This window comes from Pongo abelii, chromosome 5 (assembly GCF_028885655.2).
Source record: "Pongo abelii isolate AG06213 chromosome 5, NHGRI_mPonAbe1-v2.0_pri, whole genome shotgun sequence".
NCBI lineage: Eukaryota > Metazoa > Chordata > Mammalia > Primates > Hominidae > Pongo > Pongo abelii.
This window is the reverse complement of record NC_071990.2, coordinates 45,246,786-45,271,167: the sequence shown is the minus strand read 5'-3', so window position 1 is coordinate 45,271,167 and position 24,382 is coordinate 45,246,786. Positions and strand designations below refer to the sequence as shown.

At 35.8% G+C, this 24,382-nt stretch overlaps 1 protein-coding gene across 1 annotated transcript in view; it reads left to right on the top strand.

Annotated features, from left to right (window-relative positions):
* SUPT3H (SPT3 homolog, SAGA and STAGA complex component) overlaps nt 1–24,382 on the top strand; it is a 541,480-nt gene that overhangs the window by 351,999 nt on the left and 165,099 nt on the right. Inside the window, 2 exon segments of the mRNA XM_063724819.1 lie at nt 3,758–3,844; nt 7,319–7,409. Coding sequence (XP_063580889.1) covers nt 3,758–3,844; nt 7,319–7,409 — 178 coding nt within the window.

Genomic DNA, 24,382 nt, shown 5'->3' with positions numbered 1-24,382 from the left:
CTGAGAAGATGAAAAGAAACAACAAAATAAACAGAAATTGGTGAAAATATAATACAGTGAGGAAAAAAAAAGAATGTCATGGATAGCAATGTGAAATTGAGAACAGATTTATTTATAGGGTCAAAGATGTGGCATTTGAGGTGACATGTAATAGTGTACCTTTTACTTCTCAACCTCCTAATAAAGTATTATACTTAAAATGTAAACATGAATTTTAATATTTTAGGGAATTTTTTCCTAACAAAGTTGTTACAAGTTAATATTTTGTTTACTTTGACAAATAGAAGTAATATTAATCAGAAAAAAACAGAAATGCTGTAACTGAACTGCTGTTAACACTGAAGTTTTGAGGAACATTTTTGATATTGGTTTCCCAGTTCTACTATTGTTTTCACATTAAATGCACCAATTTTAAGTTTAATGCCTGTGGAATTGGACTACCCAGTTGCTCACCTGTTTTTTGTTTTGTTTTGTTTTTAACTTTTATTTTAGGTTCAGGGGTACGTGTGAAGGTTTGTTACATAGGTAAACTCATGTCACTAGGGTTTGTTATACAGATTATTTCATCACCCAGGAATTAAGCCCACTACCCAAGAGTTATCTTTTCTTCTCCTCTCCCTCCTTCCACCTTCAAGTAGGCCCCAGTGTCTGTTTCCTTTTTTGTGTTCATAAGTGCTCATCATTTAGCTCCCACTTATAAGTGAGAACATGCAGTATTTGGTTTTCTGTTTCTGTGTTAGTTAGCCTCCAACTCCATCCATGTTCCCACAAAAGACATGATCTCATTCTTTTTTATGGCTGCATAATATTCCATGGTGTATATGTACCACATTTTCTTTAATCTGTCATTGATGGGCATTTAAGTTGATTCCATGTCTTTGCTATTGTGAACAGTACTGCAGTGAACATTTGTGTGCATGTGTCTTTATGGTGGAATGATTTATACCCCTTGGGGTATATACCCAGTAATAGGATTGCTGGGTCCAATGGTAGTTCTGCTTTTAGCTCTGAGGAATCGCCATACTGCTTTCCACAATGGTTGAACTAATTTACACTCCCATTAACAGTGTATAAGTGTTCCCTTTTCTCCACAACCTTGCCAGCATCTGTTATTTTTTTGACTTTTTGATAATAGCCATTCTGACTGCTGTAAGATGGTATCTCATTGTGCTTTTGATTTGCATTTCTCTAATGATCAGTGTTACTGAGCCTTTTTTTCATACGCTTGTTGGCCACATCTATGTCGTCTTTGGAAAAGTGTCTGTTCTTCTCCTTTGCCCACTTTTTAATGCTCACCTGTTTTTAAAGTTTGTATTGTTAAAGAAAACTTTCTTTAGTCTTTCTGGTAGTAGGCAAAAATTTGCAGAAGTAAACCAATGCATAATAACACAGTTGACCCTTGATCAACTTGGGCTTGAACTGCATGGTCCCACTTATATGCAGATTTTTTTCAACCAAACATGGATGGAAAATAGTATTCCTGAGATGTGAAACTCCTCCATAAGGAGGGCTGACTTTTTGGATACACAGGTTCCATAGGGCTGAGTGCAGGACTTGAGTATTTTGGTATGGGTGTAGTAGATGACTTTTGTATGAGTTACTTTAAGTAGCTAATAAGATTTCTGTCTTCACTTGGTAGAGAAGAGGAGGTCAGAGTTTGGGAGAGGTAATTTTGGGGTTTGGGACACATCCAGGATAGGCAGGCCTTGGTAAGGTAACATAGTGAGACTTTCAGTTCCAGAGACATACTAACTAGGCAGAGGTCCAAGGCAGACTAGGGAGTGGTACCAATGCTAGTCCTAGTAAGGGTATTATGTTGGTTGAGATAAATTAGAAAATCAGGTAAATAAAAAACAAAGATAGACTTTTACTGCTACATACGACAGCATAACCATGATATAAATTCCAGATCCTTACAGTGGTCATGTATTGGTTCTGAAAAAAAAAAAAAAAAAAAAAAAAAAAAACAGTGATTCCAAATGTCCAACTCTTCTGTGTCTTTATTTTCTATTATCATACTTATCCTGGCTAATATGTTTATAAACTGATACTTTGGAGAATGTTATGAATAGAGATTATTTATATGTAGTGTGCATAAACTGTTGATTAATTGAGAAAACTATTTAGGGATACATATTTCTCCTGATCCTTTCTTAATGTGAGTAAAATTACATATGTCTGTAGAGTGTTTTTCAGATTTCAAATGATCAGCATTCTTCATTTAAGAAAATAAATTTACTGTGTATGTGTCCAGACAAATGTATATATAGCCCATATTTTTCTCAACACTGATTGCCTGTATTTTAGACTGTGATAGAAATATTTTTATTTGAAAAGCATGTGCACATATATTTCCCTCACACTCTACCAATTTTTAGGAAAAATATGTTCATGCCTGCTGAAAACTGTTAGTGTCTGAGTAGATAACATCATCTTTTTAAAAACCTGACCCCCCCAAGATTTCTTTTTAAATGGTTCACAGTTAAATTTAAATTTCTATATTTAGATAGGATTGTGTTTATATACCAACCGCAGTATCCAGGAAATTCAGTGGTAAAGCTGACACATAGCGAGTTTATAGTCTATTTTGTAGTCTGTGTATTTAGAGAAGGTTTGAAGCTTACTTAGCAAAATGGATTAAACATTCAAGCAGAATTTCTTTAGCACAAATGTACTATTTGATTTCATATATTTGTTGAGATAATAGTGTGTCACTTTTTAAAGATTAGTTCTCAAGAAAATGTGTTAGGTTTATCTTTTAAAAGAAGGATGCATTCGGGAACAGCTTTTATATGTAAATATTTTTATAATATTTAATATTGGATAGACTTGGTTCAGTGCAATCAGTATGATTTGATCAAATTTGGAAGAAGTTACAGACACATTTTTATAGTGTTTTCTGTAGCATCTTTATTTTTTTCAGATGGGCATATTTTATGTGCTTCCAACTAATCAAAATAAGAAATTGAGTTTGCCTGTGCCAAAAAATGGAACTATCATTTTTCACATTCTTTTATTTTCCAGGTCATTTTTAAGTAAGATTATGTTTCTAGGACTTACGAATTCCTGAAAAATCTTGACTTTGTAGATATAAGGGGCTAGATGAACATTTCAGGGGGAATCTAACTTTTCGTGCAGTAATGTTTTGTGTTGTACATTCCAGATACAGTTAACTTTTTGTGTGCATGTGATTAGTATGGAAAGAAATTAATGCAGTCCAGTATTATGACTTATGGACTGAATCCTTTACCCACTGAAGACTTGCCAAAACTAAACGTATTTTTTTTCCTTTGGATATTAGAAACAGCTACTGTTTTTGTTGATCTTTTAAAGTTCTGAATGGGCCTATTTCAAATCAGAGCAGCATGGGAGCTCAGATTAATATAATATACTTATTCAACTAGTGATACTGAGTGAAACCATTGCTCACATGAGTATGAAGGATAAAATTTCATGAAATCATTTTCAGGTGCATTAATGCATTTCTGGAAGCTGTGTATGATTTTTCTTTTGCATGAAAGAAATAAAAGATTTCTGTTTATTGTATTGGTTACAGGTGGGCTCATAAGTAAATTTAATTGTATGTTTTATATCTTAAAAACATAAGACATTTTGCTCTTAAAAGCAGTAATGTGATTGCTGGATTATTCCCAAAGGTTTTTAACTCTTAGTATATTTATCTCTCTAGAGACATCATGACTGTACTATATATAATTTATATTACTGAGAAAAATTTCTGAATTTTCATTATTGTTAGTTACAGCAAGCTGCTGAAGTTTCTCAGCTGCGGGGAGCAAGGGTAATCACTCCTGAAGATCTTCTGTTTTTGATGCGCAAAGATAAGGTAATATAACGTAATTTTATTGTATTAAAATCCACATGTTTTGCTTAATTGAACTTGCATGTGGAAACTATATATCCTTGTTATGTAGCTTTCAAATTAAAATAATAACTATTGAACTGATGTTTTAGTCTTCATAGTTTGTACGACAAAATGGGTTTACAAAAGAATTGATATTTATTATGTGGACAAAAGCACTTATATAAAAACTGTGCTAACAGCGAACCCTCACTTATCCTTATGTGTCTGTGTAGACGCTTTCATTGCTACATGACACTCACTAAATATTGACTCTATGTTCTATTGTCGTAATTGGGATATAACTGAATGGCGTATTTATTTTTCTCCTCTTCTTACAGATTAACATTACCAGGATTATAGACTTTCCTAGAATAATTTTTTAAGCCTGAAATACAAAGTTTAGTCTGTAGCTCTACCTTATTGAAAAAAGCAAATTAATTAAGATTAATTTTCAATGGGATAAACATATACCATAATTTCTGTTTTTGAACAAAGACCTACCTGTCTTACTCTTTGAAATTTGGTATTAAAATATTTAAGCTGATATTTGTGTGTCTAATTTTGCTATAATTATTTTTCATGAGTAGGTAGTCAAAAATATTCTCTAATATTTTACATGTTTCAGTTAATCAACTCCTAGATGATATGAAGAATATTACAAAATGAAAATCTTCACTATTAAGAAAATTATTATTTGGTATAGGGTATCTATATGATTTAGTTGAAGAAGCATTTTAAGACTCATGAAATTTCAAGGTTGTATGATTAGATGGAGAGACTGTAGGATTTTTTAAAGTGAAAGTTTCTGCCTAGGGTGAGGCAGTCTTAGGTACAAGGCGCCAGATGCAAAGAAACTATTGAAGATATCAAATAATGTGCATGTAAAGAACTGTGTGAAATGCAGTATTTTTCAGCTATTAATAGAAATCTTGAACCTGAAGGTCAGGAACGAGTGATAATACATTCTAAGTGTAAGCATACAACAAGCTACAAAGGGTTATCAGTTACTTTTAAAATTAAGCAGCGTTATGGTCTCATAAATCTAAAGAAGGCCACCATGAAGACCTAACTATCATTCATCAGCTTTGAATTTCATAGAACTACATTTTTCGGGTTACAGATTGTTTTCCATAAATATAACACATAAACCAAATCTTCTAGCAAAAAGATAAGATTCTCAGAAAATTTTTAAAAAAAAGTAAAAAGGAGTTTATTGACTTTTAAAGCAACTATTACAAACTCACTGTCTAGGTATTTATAAGTTAATTTTTTAAAATAAAATTTCATCTTGAGTATATACCAAATTCTATAGCTTAAGTACAGTCAGCTTGGTATGAAGATTGATAATACAATCTTCAAAAAAAATTAGAACTTTATTTCATTTATTTATTTATTTATTTATTTTGAGACGGAATCTTGCTCTGTCGCCAGGCTAGAGTGCTGTGGAACCATCTCGACTCACTGCAACCTCCGCCTCGCGGGTTCAAGAGATTCTCGTGCCTCAGCTTCCCAAGTAGCTGGGGCTACAGGCTCATGCCACTACGCCCAGCTAATTTTTGTATTTTTAGTAGAGACAGGGTTTCACCATGTTGGCCAGGATGGTCTATATCTCCTGACCTCGTGATTTACCTGCCTCAGCCTCCCAAAGTGCTGGGATTCAGGTGTGAGCCACCACACGCGGCCTAAAACTTTTTATAAGATTAAAAAAAGCAGGCCAGGCACGGTGGCTCACGCCTGTAATCCCAGCACTTTGGGAGGCCAAGGCGGGCAGATCATGAGGTCAGGAGATCAAGACCATCCTGGCTAACACGGTGAAACCCCGTCTCTACTAAAAAAAATACAAAAAATTAGCCAGACGTGGTGGCAGGCAACTGTAGTCCCAGCTACTCGGGAGGGTGAGGCAGGAGAATGGAGTGAATCTGGGAGGCGGAGCTTACAGTGAGCTGAGATCACGCCACTGCACTCCAGCCTGGGCAACAGAGCAAGACTCCGTCTCAAAAAAAAAAAAAAAAGAAAAAGAAAACAATTATAGTCAGGTACCACATGATGAACTTTTTTTCAAAAATGTACTGCAAATACAGCAGTAGTACCATAAGATTATAATGGAGCTGAACAATTCCAATTATCTAGTGATGTCATAGGTATCATACTAACATTGTAGTGCAATGCATGACTCAACTTTGTGGTGATGCTGGTGTATACCTCTGCACTGCTGATGGTGTAAAAGCCTAGCACATAAAATTATATATAGTACATAATACTTGATACAGATAATAAATGACTGTTACTTGTTTATGTATTTATAATACTCTATCATTATTTTAGAATGTACTACTTGCAAAAAACACTTAACTGTAAACCACCTGAGGCTGTTCCTTCATGAGATATTCCAATAGAAAAGCAGTTATCAAGGGAGCTGACAGTTCCATGCATGCTATTGCCCTTGAAGACCTTCCAGTGGGACAAGATGTGGAGGTGGAAGACAGTGATACTGACAATCCTGATCCTATGTAGCATAGGCTAGTGTGTGTCTGTGTGTGTGTGTGTGTGTGCACGCGCATCTTAGTTTTTAACAAGTTTAAAAAGCTATAAGAAATTTAAAAGTAGAAAAATGTTTATAGAATAAGGATATAAAGGAAAAACATTTTTGTACAATTGTGTAAGGTGTTTGTGTTTTAAGCTAAGTATTACTGTAAGAGTCAACTTTTTTTTAAATTAAGTCTATAAAGTAAAATACTTACAGTAAGTAAGCTAAGGCACATTTATTATTGAAGAAAGAAAAATTTAAAATATAGTGTAGCCTAAGTGTACAGCTTTTTTAAAAATAAAGTCTGCAATAGCATGCAGTAATGTCCTAGGCCCTCAAATTCACTTGCCACTCATTCATGGACTCAACCAGAGCAACTTCAGGTCCTACAAGCTTCATTCATGGTATATGCCCTCTACAAATGTATCATTTTTTGTCATTTACATGGTATTTTAACTAATTTTTCTGTATTTAGATATGTTTAGATACACAAATACTTACCATTTTCTTACCCTTGCATACGGGTTTGTAGCCCATGAACAGTAGGCTGCACCATGTAGCCTAGGTGTACATTAGACTGTTCCATCTAGGTTTGTGTAAGTGTATTCAGTGATGTTCACAAAACGATGAAGTCTCCTGAGGATGCATTTCTTAGATCCCCATCATTAAGCAATGTGTGACTATTGTGATTCTGGAACTTGGATGTTTACATTCATATTTGTAAATGAAAACTGCTTTTTAAAAGACTTGTATTTTGGCCTTTGTGTTTGATGACTATCTTTTTATGTCATAGCAGTATGCTAAGGATTACTTTATTTTCTCTGATATCATGAGGTACAAGTTTATTAAATTTGGTTATAGTAGTCTTTAATCAGTAAAGTGAATATATATATAGGTTTTCTTATTTACTTATTTTATATTTTTAATAGAAAAAACTTAGAAGATTGCTAAAATACATGTTTATCCGAGACTACAAATCAAAGATTGTCAAAGGCATCGATGAGGATGATCTTCTTGAAGGTAACCAAAACAAAACACAAAACTAAAACATGAGCTTATGACAGTCGTGTGCTGGATAACACATTTATGCAATTCCAGTGTAACTCGAGAACTAGTTAATTTTGTTTACTGTCAACAAATCAAGTGGAATACCCTTGCAAAAGTATATATTTCTGATAAAACATATTATACCATGTTACCTATTTAATATTACTACACTTCTCATAGAATCTAATTCTTGAAAAGTAGTTCTGCAGATGAATTGAAATGTTTCTTTTTATGGAGCACATAGTGAATGCAGACTTAGAGTAAAACAGACCTGAATTCCAATCAATACCAGTTCTCTGCTTTCTTTGTGTGACCTTGAGGGTCAGTTTCCTCATTTATGTGGAGGGAAATTATATTGTGTAACATGTGGCGTGCTTAGGAGAGTTTAGCATAATATATGAAAAGCACTTGATACGTGCCTGCCACTGAATAAATGATAGCAGTTAACACCATGCTTCAGACACCATGAAGTTTGGGGTGGTAAGAGTAATATTCAGTTTTGCTAAACCATCATATTAGTTTGATGTCCTCTCATTCATTTCAAATCTTCCCCCTTATCTTCATTTGTATGTTCTAATTTTGTGTGTCTTACAAAAAGCACACTAAAACTTTAAAAAAAACAGTTGATAGAAATTATAAAGTAAAATATTCAGGTAGAACACATCTAATCTTGACGTGGCACTTCTGAAATGGCTATGTAAGGAGTATGGCAGAGTCTCTCCCCAGTGAAACACATTTAACTGGTAAAATTTTTTTGAAATAATCATTTAAAGTCTGTAGAAATTGTCCTAAGCGCATACAGCAAGCAGGGCAACACATATTCAAGATCAACTAAATCTTGTTAAGAACAGTATTGAGAGTCTGTTGCATTTAAACCATGACCTGCTCACATGATCACTTTTCACCATTCTGCCACCTTAACTCAGTGTGACAGAAGCTCTACTCTGAGTGAGTGTAGCTTGCCCCTCCAGTTCTTATTCTAGGGCAACAATTTTACCCCAGAAGGGGCAAGAGGTAGGCATCTCTCATCTCCCTCAGCCCCATGTTGCAAAAGCTTTATTCTAGGCAGGCACAGCTGAGATGACTGGGGCTCCCTTTTCTCACTTAACCTCAACTCATAGGATAAAAGCTCTAACTCAGACATGGTAGTCTGAGAATACTGGGCTCTGATTGCCACCACCCTAGCTCTCATAGGGAGCAAAGCTACATACCAGAAGAGACAAGCCTAGAAGTCTAGGGGTTGCTTCCCTTTCCAGATCCCCATTCTCAGATCCAGGGAAGTCTTTCCAGGAGAAGTTAATTGCAGGTCCACCCTCAGCTTCAGTACAGCGGTACAGAGGTTCAGCTCAGACCTTGGGAGCGAAAGCTCTGCAGCTCTTCCACATCACTGCTTGGAACAGAGTGTGTGGAAGTTCATACCTAAGTACATTGTAAAAATAATAACAACAACAACGAAGATCCTGGTGATGAGTGATTAAGAGGGGACTGGTAGCTCCATGATACTGGTAGCAAAAAGCAAAACAGTGGGTCAGCTAGATGTTAAACAAAGAAAACAAGGGAAAGAGATAGTTAAAAAGAGCCCTCCTGCAGTCAGAGCAAAACTTAAAGGCTGGCAACATTTCACAGGGGCCCAACATTATTTAGGTCAATCAATATCTGGAGCAATTTATGCCCAAGGGTATTATCAGAAACAGTGGAGCAAACAGCTGTCAATTAGTGGGGGCTAACAGCTGTATGTGATAACAGTAGAGGCAGAACAGCCAGAAACTTAATGGGGAGATCAGGGAAGATAACAGCCAAAGACCCCCTGACTAAAACTACAGTCATCTCTGGTTATGGAGGAGATTGTTTGCATACTCAAGGCTGCACCCTCTGAAGAACAACATCAGAGGCTGCATACTGCAAGGGAAGAGACTTCATTGTACTAGTTCAGCCACGTCATGAAATAAACAATGACAAGCCCCAGGGAGGAGAGGGAGTTATCTAGATTTGCTACACTGTATTATCTGAAGTGTCCCTTTTCAACAACAACAACAAAATACTAGATATGCCAAGTAATAGGTAAGTGTGATCCATAAAAAGGAGACAAAAAAAAAGTAGACAATAGAAACTGCTTTTTGTGGGCCCAGATGTTGGACGTAGCAGACAAAAACATCAAAGCGGCTATTATGTATGTGTTCAAATAACTAAAGGAAATAAAATTGTAAAAAAAGGAAGATATAATGGATGAAATTGGAAATCATCATTCTCAGTAAACTATCGCAAACACAAAAAACCGAACAGTGCATATTCTCACTCATAGGTGGGAATTGAACAATGAGAACACATGGACACAGGAAGGGGAACATCACACTCTGGGAACTGTTGTGGGGTGGGGGGACGGGGGAGGGATAGCTTTAGGAGATATACCTAATGCTAAATGACGAGTTAATGGGTGCAGCACACCAGCATGGCACATGTATACATATGTAACTAACCTGCACATTGTGCACATGTACCCTAAAACTTAAAGTATAATAATAAAATTAAAGGAAGATATGATAATAGTGTCTCACAAAGTAAAGAGTGTCAATAAAGACAGAATTTATTTAACAAAATAGCAATTACGGTGTTCAAGAATACAATTACTGAAATGAAAAAATTCAGAAGGGCTCAATAGTTGTTTTCAGCTGGCAGAAGAAAGAATCTGAACTTGAAGACATCATTAAAGAGTGTACAATCTGAAGAAAAAAGTGAAAAAATAATAAAAATAAACAGCTTCAGAGAAATGTAGAGTACCATTGTGTAAAAATACACATAATGAGAATATCAGAAGATGAGAGAAAAAGTAGAAAAATAAATATTCAAGCAATAATGACTGAAAACATCCCACATTTGATGAAAACTACCAGTCTACTAATTCAAGCATATCAACAAGCTCCAATTAGGATAAACATAAAGAAATCTACACTAAGACACTTTTACCAAAAATGTGGGAAAAAAAAACAGACAAAAAATCATGAAAGTCACAAGAAAAAAGCATATACAGGGGGACCCTGACAATATTGATGGCTGACTTCTCATCAACATAGAGATCAGAAGGCAGTGGAAAGATATATTCAAAGTGCTGAAAGAAAAAAACTGTCCACCGAGAAACTTACATCCAGCAAAACTATCTTTCAAAAATGAATGCAAAATACAGTCCCAGATAAACAAAAACCAGGAGAATTTCTTGCTGTCAGACCCATATAAGAAAAGTTTTTAAGGCTAAAAGCAAGCTGCACCAAATAATTTGAATCCACACATTTATAAAGATAATTAAGTACATGAATATAAGAGAAAGTATAATTGTCTAAAAGCAAGCTGCACCAAATAATTTGAATTCACACATTTATAAAGATAATTAAGTACATAAATATAAGAGAGAGTATAATTGTATATTTCCTTTCCTTTTTAAAACTGATTTATGAAACAGCTAGATAAAACAGTATGTATATAAAAATTGTGATGTTGGGTCTATAATGTTTGCAAATATAATATATTTGACAGTAATGACACGAATGAGGTAAGTGGTAATAATGCTGTACTGGGGTAAGGAAATGGCACCTCAAGTTATAGAAACAAATGAAAAGAACCAGAAGTGGCAAATAAAATGGTTAATATGACAAACTGTGTAAATATACAGTTGGTCTACTATGAAGACACAGACAAATGAAATTGAATCAAGAAGGAATGGAAAATCTGAACAGGACAATAGCAAAAGGTTAAATTAGTAGCTTAAAAATTTCCACAAAGAAAAGCTCAGTCACAGATTATTTCACTGTTGAATTCCACCAAATCTTTAAAGAAGAATACCAATTATTTCCCAACTAATTCTATAAAAGTAATATAGATTGAGCCTGATATGAAAACCAGACAAAGATATCACAAGAAAAGAAAACCAGACTGCGATCTTTTTTTTTTAATTTTTTATTTTATTATTATTATACTTTAAGTTTTAGGGTACATGTGCACAATGTGCAGGTTAGTTACATATGTATACATGTGCCGTGCTGGTGTGCTGCACCCATTAACTCATCATTTAGTATTAAGTATATCTCCTAATGCTATCCCTCCCCCGTCCCCCCACCCCACAACAGTCCCCAGAGTGTGATGTTCCCCTTCCTGTGTCCATGTGTTCTCATTGTTCAATTCCCACCTGTGAGTGAGAACATGCGGTGTTTGGTTTTTTGTCCTTGTGATAGTTTACTGAGAATGATGATTTCCAATTTCATCCATGTCCCTACAAAGGGCATGAACTCATCATTTTTGGGGGCTGCATAGTATTCCATGGGGTATATGTGCCACATTTTCTTAATCCAGTCTATCGTTGTTGGACATTTGGGTTGGTTCCAAGTCTCTGCTATTGTGAATAGTGCCGCAGTAAACATACATGTGCATGTGTCTTTATAGCAGCATGATTTATAGTCCTTTGGGTATATACCCAGTAACGGGATGGCTGGGTCAAATGGTATTTCCAGTTCTAGATCCCTGAGGAATCACCACACTGACTTCCACAATGGTTGAACTAGTTTACAGTCCCACCAACAGTGTAAAAGTGTTCCTATTTCTCCACATCCTCTCCAGCACCTGTTGTTTCCTGACTTTTTAATGCTTGCCATTCTAACTGGTGTGAGATGGTATCTCATTGTGGTTTTGATTTGCATTCTCTGATGGCCAGTGATGGTGAGCATTTTTTCATGTGTTTTTTGGCTGCATAAATGTCTTCTTTTGAGAAGTGTCTGTTCATGTCCTTCACCCACTTTTTGATGGGGCTGTTTGTTTTCTTCTTGTAAATTTGTTGGAGTTCATTGTAGATTCTGGATATTAGCCCTTTGTCAGATGAGTAGGTTGTGAAAATTTTCTCCTATTTTGTAGGTTGCCTGTTCACTCTGATGGTAGTTTCCTTTACTGTGCAGAAGCTCTTTAGTTTAATTAGATCCCATTTGTCAATTTTGGCTTTTGTTGCCATTGCTTTTGGTGTTTTTGACATGAAGTCCTTGCCCATGCCTGTGTCCTGAATGGTAATGCCTAGGTTTTCTTCTAGGGTTTTTATGGTTTTAGGTCTAACGTTTAAGTCTTTAATCCATCTTGAATTAATTTTTGTATAAGGTGTAAGGAAGGGATCCAGTTTCAGCTTTCTACATATGGCTAGCCAGTTTTCCCAGCACCATTTATTAAATAGGGAATCCTTTCCCCATTGCTAGTTTTTCTCAGGTTTGTCAAAGATCAGATAGTTGTAGATATGCGGCGTTATTTCTGAGGGCTCTGTTCTGTTCCAGTGATCTATATCTCTGTTTTGGTACCAGTACCATGCTGTTTTGGTTACTGTAGCCTTGTAGTATAGTTTGAAGTCAGGTAGTGTGATGCCTCCAGCTTTGTTCTTTTGGCTTAGGATTGACTTGGCGATGCGGGCTCTTTTCTGGTTCCATATGAACTTTAAAGTAGTTTTTTCCAATTCTGTGAAGAAACTTCTTGGTAGCTTGATGGGGATGGCATTGAATCTATAAATTACCTTGGGCAGTATGGCCATTTTCACAATATTGATTCTTCCTACCCATGAGCATGGAATGTTCTTCCATTTGTTTGTATCCTCTTTTATTTCATTGAGCAGTGGTTTGTAGTTCTCCTTGAAGAGGTCCTTCACATCCCTTGTAAGTTGGATTCCTAGGTATTTTATTCTCTTTGAAGCAATTGTGAATGGGAGTTCACTCATGATTTGGCTCTCTGTTTGTCTGTTATTGGTATATAGGAATACTTGTGATTTTTGTACATTGATTTTGTATCTTGAGACTTTGCTGAAGTTGCTTATCAGCTTAAGGAGATTTTGGGCTGAGACGATGGGGTTTTCTAGATATAAAATCATGTCATCTGCAAACAGGGATAATTTGACTTCCTCTTTTCCTAATTGAATACTCTTTATTTCCTTCTCCTGCCTGATTGCCCTGGCCAGAACTTCCAACACTATGTTGAATAGGAGTGGTGAGAGAGGGCATCCCTGTCTTGTGCTAGTTTTCAAAGGGAATGCTTCCAGTTTTTGCCCATTCAGTATGATATTGGCTGTGGGTTTGTCATAGATAGCTCTTCTTATTTTGAGATATGTCCCATCAATACCTAATTTATTGAGAGTTTTCAGCATGAAGGGTTGTTGAATTTTGTCAAAGGCCTTTTCTGCATCTATTGAGATAATCATATGGTTTTTGTCTTTGGTTCTGTTTATATGCTGGATTACATTTATTGATTTGTGTATATTGAACCAGCCTTGCATCCCAGGGATGAAGCCCACTTGATCATGGTGGATAAGCTTTTTGATGTGCTGCTGGGTTCGGTTTGCCAGTATTTTATTGAGGATTTTTGCATCAATGTTCATCAAGGATATTGGTCTAAAATTCTCTTATGTTGAGTCTCTGCCCAGCTTTGGTATCAGGATGATGCTGGCCTCGTAAAATGAGTTAGGGAGGACTCCCTCTTTTTCTATTGACTAGAATAGTTTCAGAAGGAATGGTACCAGTTCCTCCTTGTACCTCTGGTAGAATTCGGCTGTGACTCCAACTGGTCCTGGACTCTTTTTGGTTGGTAAGCTATTGATTATTGCCACAATTTCAGCTCCTGTTATTGGTCTATTCAGAGATTCAACTTCTTCCTGGTTTAGTCTTGGGAGGGTGTATGTGTTGAGGAATTTATCCATTTCTTCTAGATTTTCTAGTTTATTTGCGTAGAGGTGTTTGTAGTATTCTCTGATGGTAGTTTGTATTTCTGTGGGATTGGTGGTGATATCCCCTTTATCATTTTTTATTGCGTCTATTTGATTCTTCTCTCTTTTCTTCTTTATTAGTCTTCTTTGTTGATCCTTTCAAAAAAACCAGCTCCTGGATTCATTAATTTTTTGAAGGGTGTTTTGTGTCTCTATTTCCTTCAGTTCTGCTCTGATTTCAGTTTTTTTTTTTGCCTTCTGCTAGCTTTTGAATGTGTTTGCTCTTGCTTTTCTAGTTCTTTTAATTGTGATGTTAGGGTGTCAATTTTGGATCTTTCCTGCTTTCTCTTGTGAGCATTTAGTGCTGTAAATTTCCGTCTACACACTGCTTTGAATGTGTCCCAGAGATTCTGGTATGTTGTGTCTTTTTTCTCGTTGGTTTCAAAGAACATCTTTATTTCTGCCTTCATTTCGTTATGTACCCAGTAGTCATTCAGGAGCAGGTTGTTCAGTTTCCATGTAGTTGAGCAGTTCTGAGTGAGTTTCTTAATCATGAGTTCCAGTTTGATTGTACTGTGGTCTGAGAGACAGTTTGTTATAATTTCTGTTCTTTTACATTTGCTGCGGAGAGTTTTACTTCCAACTATGTGGTCAGTTTTGGAATAGGTGTGGTGTGGTGCTGAAAAAAATGTATATGCTGTTGATTTGGGGTGGAGAGTTCTGTAGATGTCTATTAGGTCTGCTTGGTGCAGAGCTGAGTTCAATTCCTGGGTATCCTTGTTAACTTTCTGTCTTGTTGATCTGTCTAATGTTGACAGTGGGGTGTTAAAGTCTCCCATTATTATTGTGTGGGAGTCTAAGTCTCTTTGTAGGTCACTCAGGACTTGCTTTATGAATCTGGGTGCTCCTGTATTGGGTGCATATATATTTAGGATTGTTAGCTTTTCTTGTTGAATTGATCCCTTTACCATTATGTAATGGCCTTCTTTGTCTCTTTTGATCTTTGTTGGTTTAAAGTCTGTTTTATCAGAGACTAGGATTGCAACCCCTGCATTTTTTGGTTTTCCATTTGCTTGGTAGATCTTCCTCCATCCTTTTATTTTGAGCCTATGTGTGTCTCTGCACTTGAGATGGGTTTTCTGAATACAGCACACTGATGGGTCTTGACTCTTTATCCAATTTGCCAGTCTGTGTCTTTTAATTGGAGCGTTTAGTCCATTTACATATAAAGTTAATATTGTTATGTGTGAATTTGATCCTGTCATTATGATGTTAGCTGGTTATTTTGCTCGTTAGTTGATGCAGTTTCTTCCTAGCCTCGATGGTCTTTACAATTTGGCATGATTTTGCAGTGGCTGGTACCGGTTGTTCCTTTCCGTGTTTAGTGCTTCCTTCAGGAGCTCTTTTAGGGCAGGCCTGGTGGTGAGAGAATCTCTCAGCATTTGCTTGTCTGTAAAGGATTTTATTTCTCCTTCACTTATGAAGCTTAGTTTGGCAGGATATGAAATTCTGGGTTGAAAATTCTTTTCTTTAAGAATGTTGAATATTGGTCCCCACTCTCTTCTGGCTTGTAGAGTTTCTGCCGAGAGATCCGCTGTTAGTCTGATGGGCTTCCCTTTGTGGGTAACCTGACCTTTCTCTCTGGCTGCCCTTAACATTTTTTCCTTCATTTCAACTTTGGTGAATCTGACAATTATGTGTCTTGGAGTTGCTCTTCTCGAGTAATATCTTTGTGGCGTTGTCTGTATTTCCTGAATCTGAATGTTGGCCTGCCTTGCTAGATTGGGGAAGTTCTCCTGGATAATATCCCGCAGAGTGTTTTCCAACTTGGTTCCGTTCTCCCCATCACTTTCAGGTATACCAATCAGACATAGATTTGGTCTTTTCACATAGTCCCATATTTCTTGGAGGCTTTGTTCTTTTCTTTTTATTCTTTTTTCTCTAAACTTCCCTTCTCACTTCATTTCATTCATTTGATCTTCCATCACTGATACCCTTTCTTCCATTTGATCACATCAGCTCCTGAGGCTTCTGCATTCTTCACGTAGTTCTCGAGCCTTGGCTTTCAGCTCCATCAGCTCCTGAGGCTTCTGCATTCTTCACGTAGTTCTCGAGCCTTGGCTTTCAGCTCCATCAGCTCCTTTAAGCACGTCTCTGTATTGGTTATTCTAGTTATACATTCGTCTAAATTTTTTTCAAAGTTTTTAACTTCTTTGCCTTTGGTTTGAATTTCCTCCTGTAGCTCGGAGTAGTTTGATCATCTGAAGCCTTGTCTCAACTCGTCAAAGTCATTCTCTGTCCAGCTTTGTTCCGTTGCTGGTGAGGAACTGCGTTTCTTTGGAGGAGGAGAGGCGCTCTGCTTTTTAGAGTTTCCAGTTTTTCTGCTGTGTTTTTTCCCCATCTTTGTGGTTTTATCTACTTTTGGTCTTTGGTGATGGTGATGTACGGATGGGTTTTTGGTGTGGATGTCCTTTCTGTTTGTTAGTTTTCCTTCTAACAGATAGGACCCTCAGCTGCAGGTCTGTTGGAGTTTGCTAGAGGTCCACTCCAGACCCTGTTTGCCTGGGTATCAGCAGCGGTGGCTGGAGAACAGTGGATTTTCGCGAACAGTGGATTTCGTGAGTGCTGCTGTCTGATCGTTCCTCTGGAAGTTTTGTCTCAGGGGAGTACCCAGCCGTGTGAGGTGTCAGTCTGCCCCTACTGGGGGGTGCCTCCCAGTTAGGCTGCTCGGAGGTCAGGGGTCAGGGACCCACTTGAGGAGGCAGTCTGCCCGTTCTCAGATCTCCAGCTGCGTGCTGGGAGAACCACTGCTCTCTTCAAAGCTCAGATGGAAATGCAGAAATCATCCATCTTCTGCGTCGCTCACTCTGGGAGCTGTAGACCGGAGCTGTTCCTATTCTGCCATCTTTAATACAGATGCAAAAATCCTCAACAGAATGCCATTAAACTGAATTCAGCAAGTACAGAAAGGATTATAAACCATGACCAAATGGGATTTGTCATAGGGATATAAGGTTGTTTTAAACTTAGAAAACAATTCATGTAATGCATCAAATTAACAGAATAAAGGAGAAAAATCACATGATCACCTCAATAAATATAGGAAAAGCATTTAACAAAATTCCAAAAGTTTTTAATGAGAGGGTCATTCAACAAACTAGGAAGAGAAGGAAACCTCTTTAACTTGATAAAGATGATTGCATGGACTAAATGTTTGTGTCCCTCCTCACCCTCTGAGTATATATGTTGAAGCCTAATTCCCAGTGTAGTAATATTTGGAGGTGAGAATTGTGGGAAGCATTAATAATTAGGTCATAAGGATGGAACCTTTATGATTAGGGCATTTCTGAGAAGAGACACAAGAAAGTTTGTTTCCTCTGTTTCTGCTGTCCACCATATGTGGATACAACAAGGTCATGTCATCTGTAAGCCATGAAGCAGGCCTTCACCAGACACTAAATCTACTGGCACCTTCATCTTAGACTTCCCAACCTCCAGAACTGTGAGAAATAAATGTTTGTTGTTTAAGCCTCCCAGTTTATGATGTATTTGTTGTAGCAGCCTGAGCTAAGACAGACATATATGGAAAACCCACACCTAACATAATACTTAATGGTAAAAGACTGTATGCTTTCCCTTATAAGATCGGAAACAAGACAAAGATGTCCATTAATGGCACTTACATGCAATATTGTACTGAAGGTTTTAGCCAGGTGTTTAGTCAGAAAGAGAAATGAAGGGCATCCAGATTAGAAAAAAATAAGTAAAACTACCTCTGTTTACAGAGGTAATATAATTTTGTATATAGAAAATTATAAGAAATTCAATAAAAACTATTACAGCTAATAGACTGGTTTGATGTCTATTGGATATAAGAGAAATATGCAAAAATCAAGCACATTTTAATATATCAGCCATGAACAGCTCAAAAATGAAATTAAGAAAACAATGCCATTTACAGTAGCATCAAAAAGAATAAAATATTTTGGAATAAAATTACTAAAGACCTGCAATATTTATGTACTGAAAACTACAAAATATTGTTGAAATAAGTCCTAGATAGTAATGGAAAGACATCCTACGTTCATGGATTGGAACATTCAATATTATTAAAGTGTTAATACTCTCCAACTTGGCCTACAGATTTCATCTGCTTTTTTGTAGAAATGAATACACTGATTCTACCAATCATGAATACGCTGATTCTACCAATCATATAGAAATGCCAGATTCTGATATGGAAATGAATCATCTAGGTCGTGAGGGAACTAGAATACCTAGAACAATCTTAACAAAGAATAAAGTCAGAGGACTCATGTTTACTGATTTCAAAAGTTACCATAAAGCTACAGTAATTACGATAGAGCAGTACTGGCATAAGTGTAGACATTTTTGTCAATGAAATGGAATGGAATGAAAGTTCAATAATAAGCATTTAGGGTCAGTTGATATTGACAAGGATTTCAAGAGAATTTGATAGGGAAAAAATAGCCATTTTGATAAATATTGCTGGAGCAACTGAATATCCACATACAAAAGAAAGAATTTGGGCACCTACAACAACACAGTACACAAAGTTAACCCAATATGGATCATAGACCTAAATATAAGGGCTCAAACTCTAAAATTCTTAAAAAGAAATACAGGAATAAATGTTGATGACTTTGGAGGAAGCCAAGCATTCTGAATGTATGACATCAAAAGCACAAACAGCAAAAGAAAAAGGGAAAATTGGACTTGATCAGTTATTTCAAAGTCAAAACAATGACTAATAAATTAACTGATCAATTTTAAAACTTTTATGTTACAAAGAGCAACATCAAGAAAGTGAAAAGACAAACCACAGAATGGGAGAAAATTTTTCTTACATATCTGATAGGGTACTTTTGTATAGAATATATCAAGAATGCATGCAACTTAATAATAAAAAGACAGTGGCCCAATTTAAAAATGGGCGAAGGGTCTGAATAGACATTTCTACAAAGAAGATTGACTAATGGACAATAGACACTGAAAAAGATACTTAAAAATCATGGCTATAAATAATCCCAGCACTTTAGGAAGCTGAAGCGGGTGGATCACTTGAGGTCAGGAGTTCAAGACCAGCCTGGCCAACATGGTAAAACCCCATCTCTACTAAAAATACAAAAAATTAGCCGGGTGTAGTGGTGTGTGCCTGTAATCCCAGTTACCTGGGAGGTTGAGGCAGTAGAATACCCTGAAACAGGAGGCAGAGGTTGCAGTGAGCCGTGATTGTGCCAGTGCACTCCAGCCTGGGCAACAGAGGGAGATTCCATCTCAAAAAAAAAAAAAAAAAGTCATTAGCCATCAGAGAAATGCAAATCAAAACCACATTGATATAATACTCCACACCCACTAGGATGACTGTGATCAAAAAGATAAAAACAAGGCTGAGTATGGTGGCTCATACCTATAATCCCAGCATTTTGGGAGGCTGAGGCAGGAGGATCACTTGAAGCCAGAATTTTGAAACCAGCCTGGGCAACAAAGCAAGACCCCATCTCTAGAAAAAAAAAAAAATTAATTAGCCAGTCTCAGTGGCATGTGCCTGTGGACCCAGCTACTCAGGAGGCTGAGGTGGGAAGATTACTTGAGCCCAGGAGTTTGAGGCTGCAGTGTGCTATGACTGCACCACTTCATTCCAGCCTGGCAACAGAGCGAGACCCTGTCTCTTAAAAACAAACAAACAAAATGATAATAACAAGTGCTGTTGAGGACATGGAGAGCTAGAACCTTCTTACGTTGTTAGAGTATAAAATGGTGCAGACAATTCAGAAAGCATTTTGGAAGTTCCTCAAAAGGGTAAACATAGATTTACCAACTGAACCAGAAATTCCATTCCTAGCAAAAGAAGTGAAATAAGATAAATGAAAATATGTATTCACATAAAAATTTGTACATGAGTGTTAGCAGCATTATTCATGATAATAAAAAAGGAAATAGCCCAAATGTCTATCAGTGGATGAATGGATAAATAAGTGTGGAATATTCATATAAAGGAATATTATTTGGCTGTAAAAAGGAATTAAATACTGATATATGCTAAAACATGGATGAACCTTGAAAATATTAAGCTAAATGAAAGAAACCAATCACAAAGACCAGATATTTTATTCTATTTATATGAAATGTCTAGAATAGGCAAATCTAAAGAGACGGAGTGTAGAGTAGTGGTTGCCTAGAGTTGGCAGAGGGGAAGATTGAGATAGGGAATCATTTAAAATCCCATTAAAATCCTCCATTCAAACCCTAAGTTACCATTGATTACATTGCAACTGAATCCCAACAAGCAGCAAAAAACAAAAAAAAAGGTGGGGGGGAAATATTTATGGTGAGGGGAGTAAAGCACCAACATAGAGGAAGCTAAGACAGAACGTAATACCTGCCAGCAAAATAGTTGCGATTAGATGACAACTTAAATTTTAAAAAGTAAGGAGAACAATAGTGGGACTCAAATGTAGCACAAAAGAGATTTTCTAGAGTTAACACACAGTAATTCACAACTAAATAACTTAAATAACTTAATAATTTTTTGTTCAAAAAGTCACTCTTCAGACCTAATTAGGGAGAATAAAATGCAATAGTTATCTCAAAGCACATAGAAAAATGTAAAGATATGAAAATTATGAGGGAAAAAGGTAAGAGATATAGAGGATAAATTCGGAGGAGTTAAGATGCATATGATAGGCATTTCAGAAAGTAAAAGTAGGAGATGGAGGAGAGGCAATTATTAATAAATTATAGAGCTAAGAAAATCCAAGACTGCAGAGTAAAAAAGGTTGAGTAGATGAACACCTGCAATGTCTTAGTAAAATTCTTGATCTCTAAACATAATGAGAAAATCTTACAAAAGCTCAGCCTCCTCTACCTCCAAAAAAGGAATTATTAAATGAATCACATTATAATTGGATTTCTCATGTATAACACCGGAAGCTAGAAGGCACTAGAATCGTATTTATTGATTCATGAGAGGAAGGGACTGCAATCCAAGGACTTTATACCCAACCAAGATAAGATGTCTGTCTATAGTGCTAAAGAAACATATTCGACAATATGCAAATATCAAGTGCAGAATGCAAATGCAGAAAGTAAATCATCCATAGATCCCAGTGATTAACTTCAAAGTTAGAAAAAGGAAGAATAGGAAAGAAATATGTTGAGTAGTTAATCTTGTTTGGACTCAGTATTTATCTCTAATGATACAATATGTGAGAACATGCAATATAAGTGCTAAATTTCTTGAAGTACTGGTGAAATTCTGTTAATACTGTAAAAATAATACCCCTCTTCATCGGAAAGCCAAAAGTTCAGAGATGGAGAAGGGGTGAAGTAAAAATTTTTCAAAGGTCTATTGATAGGAATCTGAGATAGGGAAAATGAAAGTGTTCTGAAGGTCTCTTGATACTGGAAAGGGGGAAACGTTAGAAGAAAAAGTTACTTGATTGGGAAAATGTTACCTCTTGGTAGGGGTATAATTGACATCTTATTTTAAATAATAATGGAAACTGTTGTTTAAAATATGTTCCAGCAATGTGTCCAACCAGAAAAGAGCGAGGTAAACATTAAAGAAAATGGAAAAAGGGATGGTAAACATTAACAGAATAGAAAAGTATATTACAATTTCAAATTAACGATGAGGAGAAATGGAAGGACTATCAACATGGCCAAACCATTAAAAATGAAGAAAGGAAAAGAAAAAAACAAGAATATAAAATAAATACCAAATATAAAGCAAGAGAAAATAATAAAAATGAAATATATTGGTCATTGCACTAATTATGAAATGGATTAAATTCTTACATTGAGACATTATAAACACAAAAATAAAACTTGAACATAAAGAAAGGTTATAAATAATGCAATGAACAAATAAATGGTAAATAAATGCACACACAAATGTAAAGAAAGCAGAAGTGGCAATATTAGCATCATGCAAGCTATAATTTAACATTAAAAGCCCAAACAGGACAAAGAGGAATATTTTATAGAAGGATAAAGGGGAATAATAATAATAATAAAACAGGATAAAGAGGAATAATTATAGAAGACACAATTTTTAACATAATAGACCAATAAGCACTAAATAGTAAATAGTAAATCAGCAAAATAGCAAGAAATGCTTAGACCTGTATTTATCTGGAATAGAGGGTCTATGAATTTTTTCAATGTATCTACAGAACATTTACAAAACTTAATTGTAAAATTGACCACAAAGTGAACCTTTACAAATTTAAATAAGAATAGATATCTGATAGGATCCATTCCATCTGTGTGAATGGAGAGAAGTCATCTCAAACAAAAGTTATAAAAGAAAAGATGAACTTATTTGACAATATAGAAATTAAAAAAAATTTTTTTTTTGAGACGGAGTTTTGCACTTGTTGCCCAGGCTGGAGTGCAATGGAGTGATCTCGGCTCACCACAACCTCTGTCTCCCAGGTTCAAGCGATTTTCCTGCCTCAGCCTCCCGAGTAGCTGCGATTATAGTAGAGACAGGGTCTCTCCATGTTGGTCAGGCTGGTCTCAAACTCCTGACCTCAGGTGATCGCCCGCCTCGGCCTCCCAAAGTACTGGGATTACAGGCGTGAGCCACCACGCCTGGCAAATTTTAAATTTTTTAGTGGCAAAAGATGCTTTAAAATTCATAGGCAAATGAAAGACTAGGATAAACATTTTTAACTCAGATAACAAAGGGGTAATATAAAAGAACCCTTTGTATTGTTAAGAAAAAGACAACCCAGTTGAAAATGGGCAAAGGGTAAAACTAGACAATTAACAGAAAGTCTTATTTAGATAGCTGACAAACATATGGGAAAAAATGTTTAGATTCATTAGGGAAATTAAATATTTTAATCACAATGATATATCACTTTACATTTATTAAACTTTTCTCATGGAGAGACAAGGCATTCCTCATTAGTCTTGGAAACTTGAAGGGTTAGTGCACTGGTAAACAATCTCTTAACTTCCATTAAAATGTTTGTACCTTTTAACTCAGTAGTTCCATCCTTGTGAATCTATGCCATAAGCATTAAGCCAACCATACAGAATGCCATATGGATGGGATGTTTATTACAGCATTTCCACCTGGTAGCAAAAACCTGAAACAAAGTTTATGCCCATCAATAGGGGATTGGCTGGAAAGCTGTGGTACATACATACTGTAAAATATTACACAGTCATTAAGAAGGAATCAGGGCTGTACCAGTTGACTTGGAGGAATTTTTCTCCCTAATTGACGAAGAAACATGAAGTGCAAGACAAGAAAGAAGTAGAAGGAATATCATAAGAACCCTTTTCTAGAAAGTATAAATGAATAAAACAGCTCTGTAAATGAATGTATTTTTATGGATATATGAGCATGGAGAATACATATTGGGTGGTGTTAATATGAGTTACAAGATTTTGAGTTGGAATTTGGCTGATCATGTAAAAGGGAAGGAAATGGGAAAGAGTAATCAAGCAAAAATGATGTGATATTTTAATATAATTTATAGATATTTATAAAACTTTTTGATGTAAAAATTAAAAAGAAATGATAAAAATGAAGAAAAATGATCTATGGACCTAAGATAATCATATAGATTGTTATATGTATATCGTTGTTAATGTGCTTAGAGATATATATTTTTTAAATCTTCTGTAACCTTAAGTTGTCAAATTTTAAAAAATATATTCAGATATCTCACAATAATTGTGCTTTTTAAGATTTTCTTTGTGTTACTCATTTTGCTGTTATTTTGTTCCATAAATGTTTATGGCCGTTTAAAATTCCTTTTATTACTAGATACTATTTCACCCTGTCTCCTTTAGTGTTTTTGGTCTTGAGCTGTATTTTCTAATGTTAATGTTACCAGTTCTGCTTTCTTAGCTTGTATTGGCCTAGCATATCCTTACTCATCATTTTTTGTATTGTCATTTCATTTCAGAGGTGTTTGTTATAAATACTATATAACAGTATTCTTTTTCCAAATCTGAGCACACCACTCTCTCCTTTTTATAAGGGATTTAATTAGCCCTTTCACACTTATTTTGGTAATTGATCATTTGGTTCTATTCTTTCAGTCTAATTTGTGACATGAAAAATTATTTAATTCTATATGACTTATACTTTTATTTTGAATGCAAGATTTTTTTTAAAGGTTATTTTCAGAGAACCCCAATTCTGAATTTGGTATACTATATTTAATACATGTAATAATTAGTGCTGATG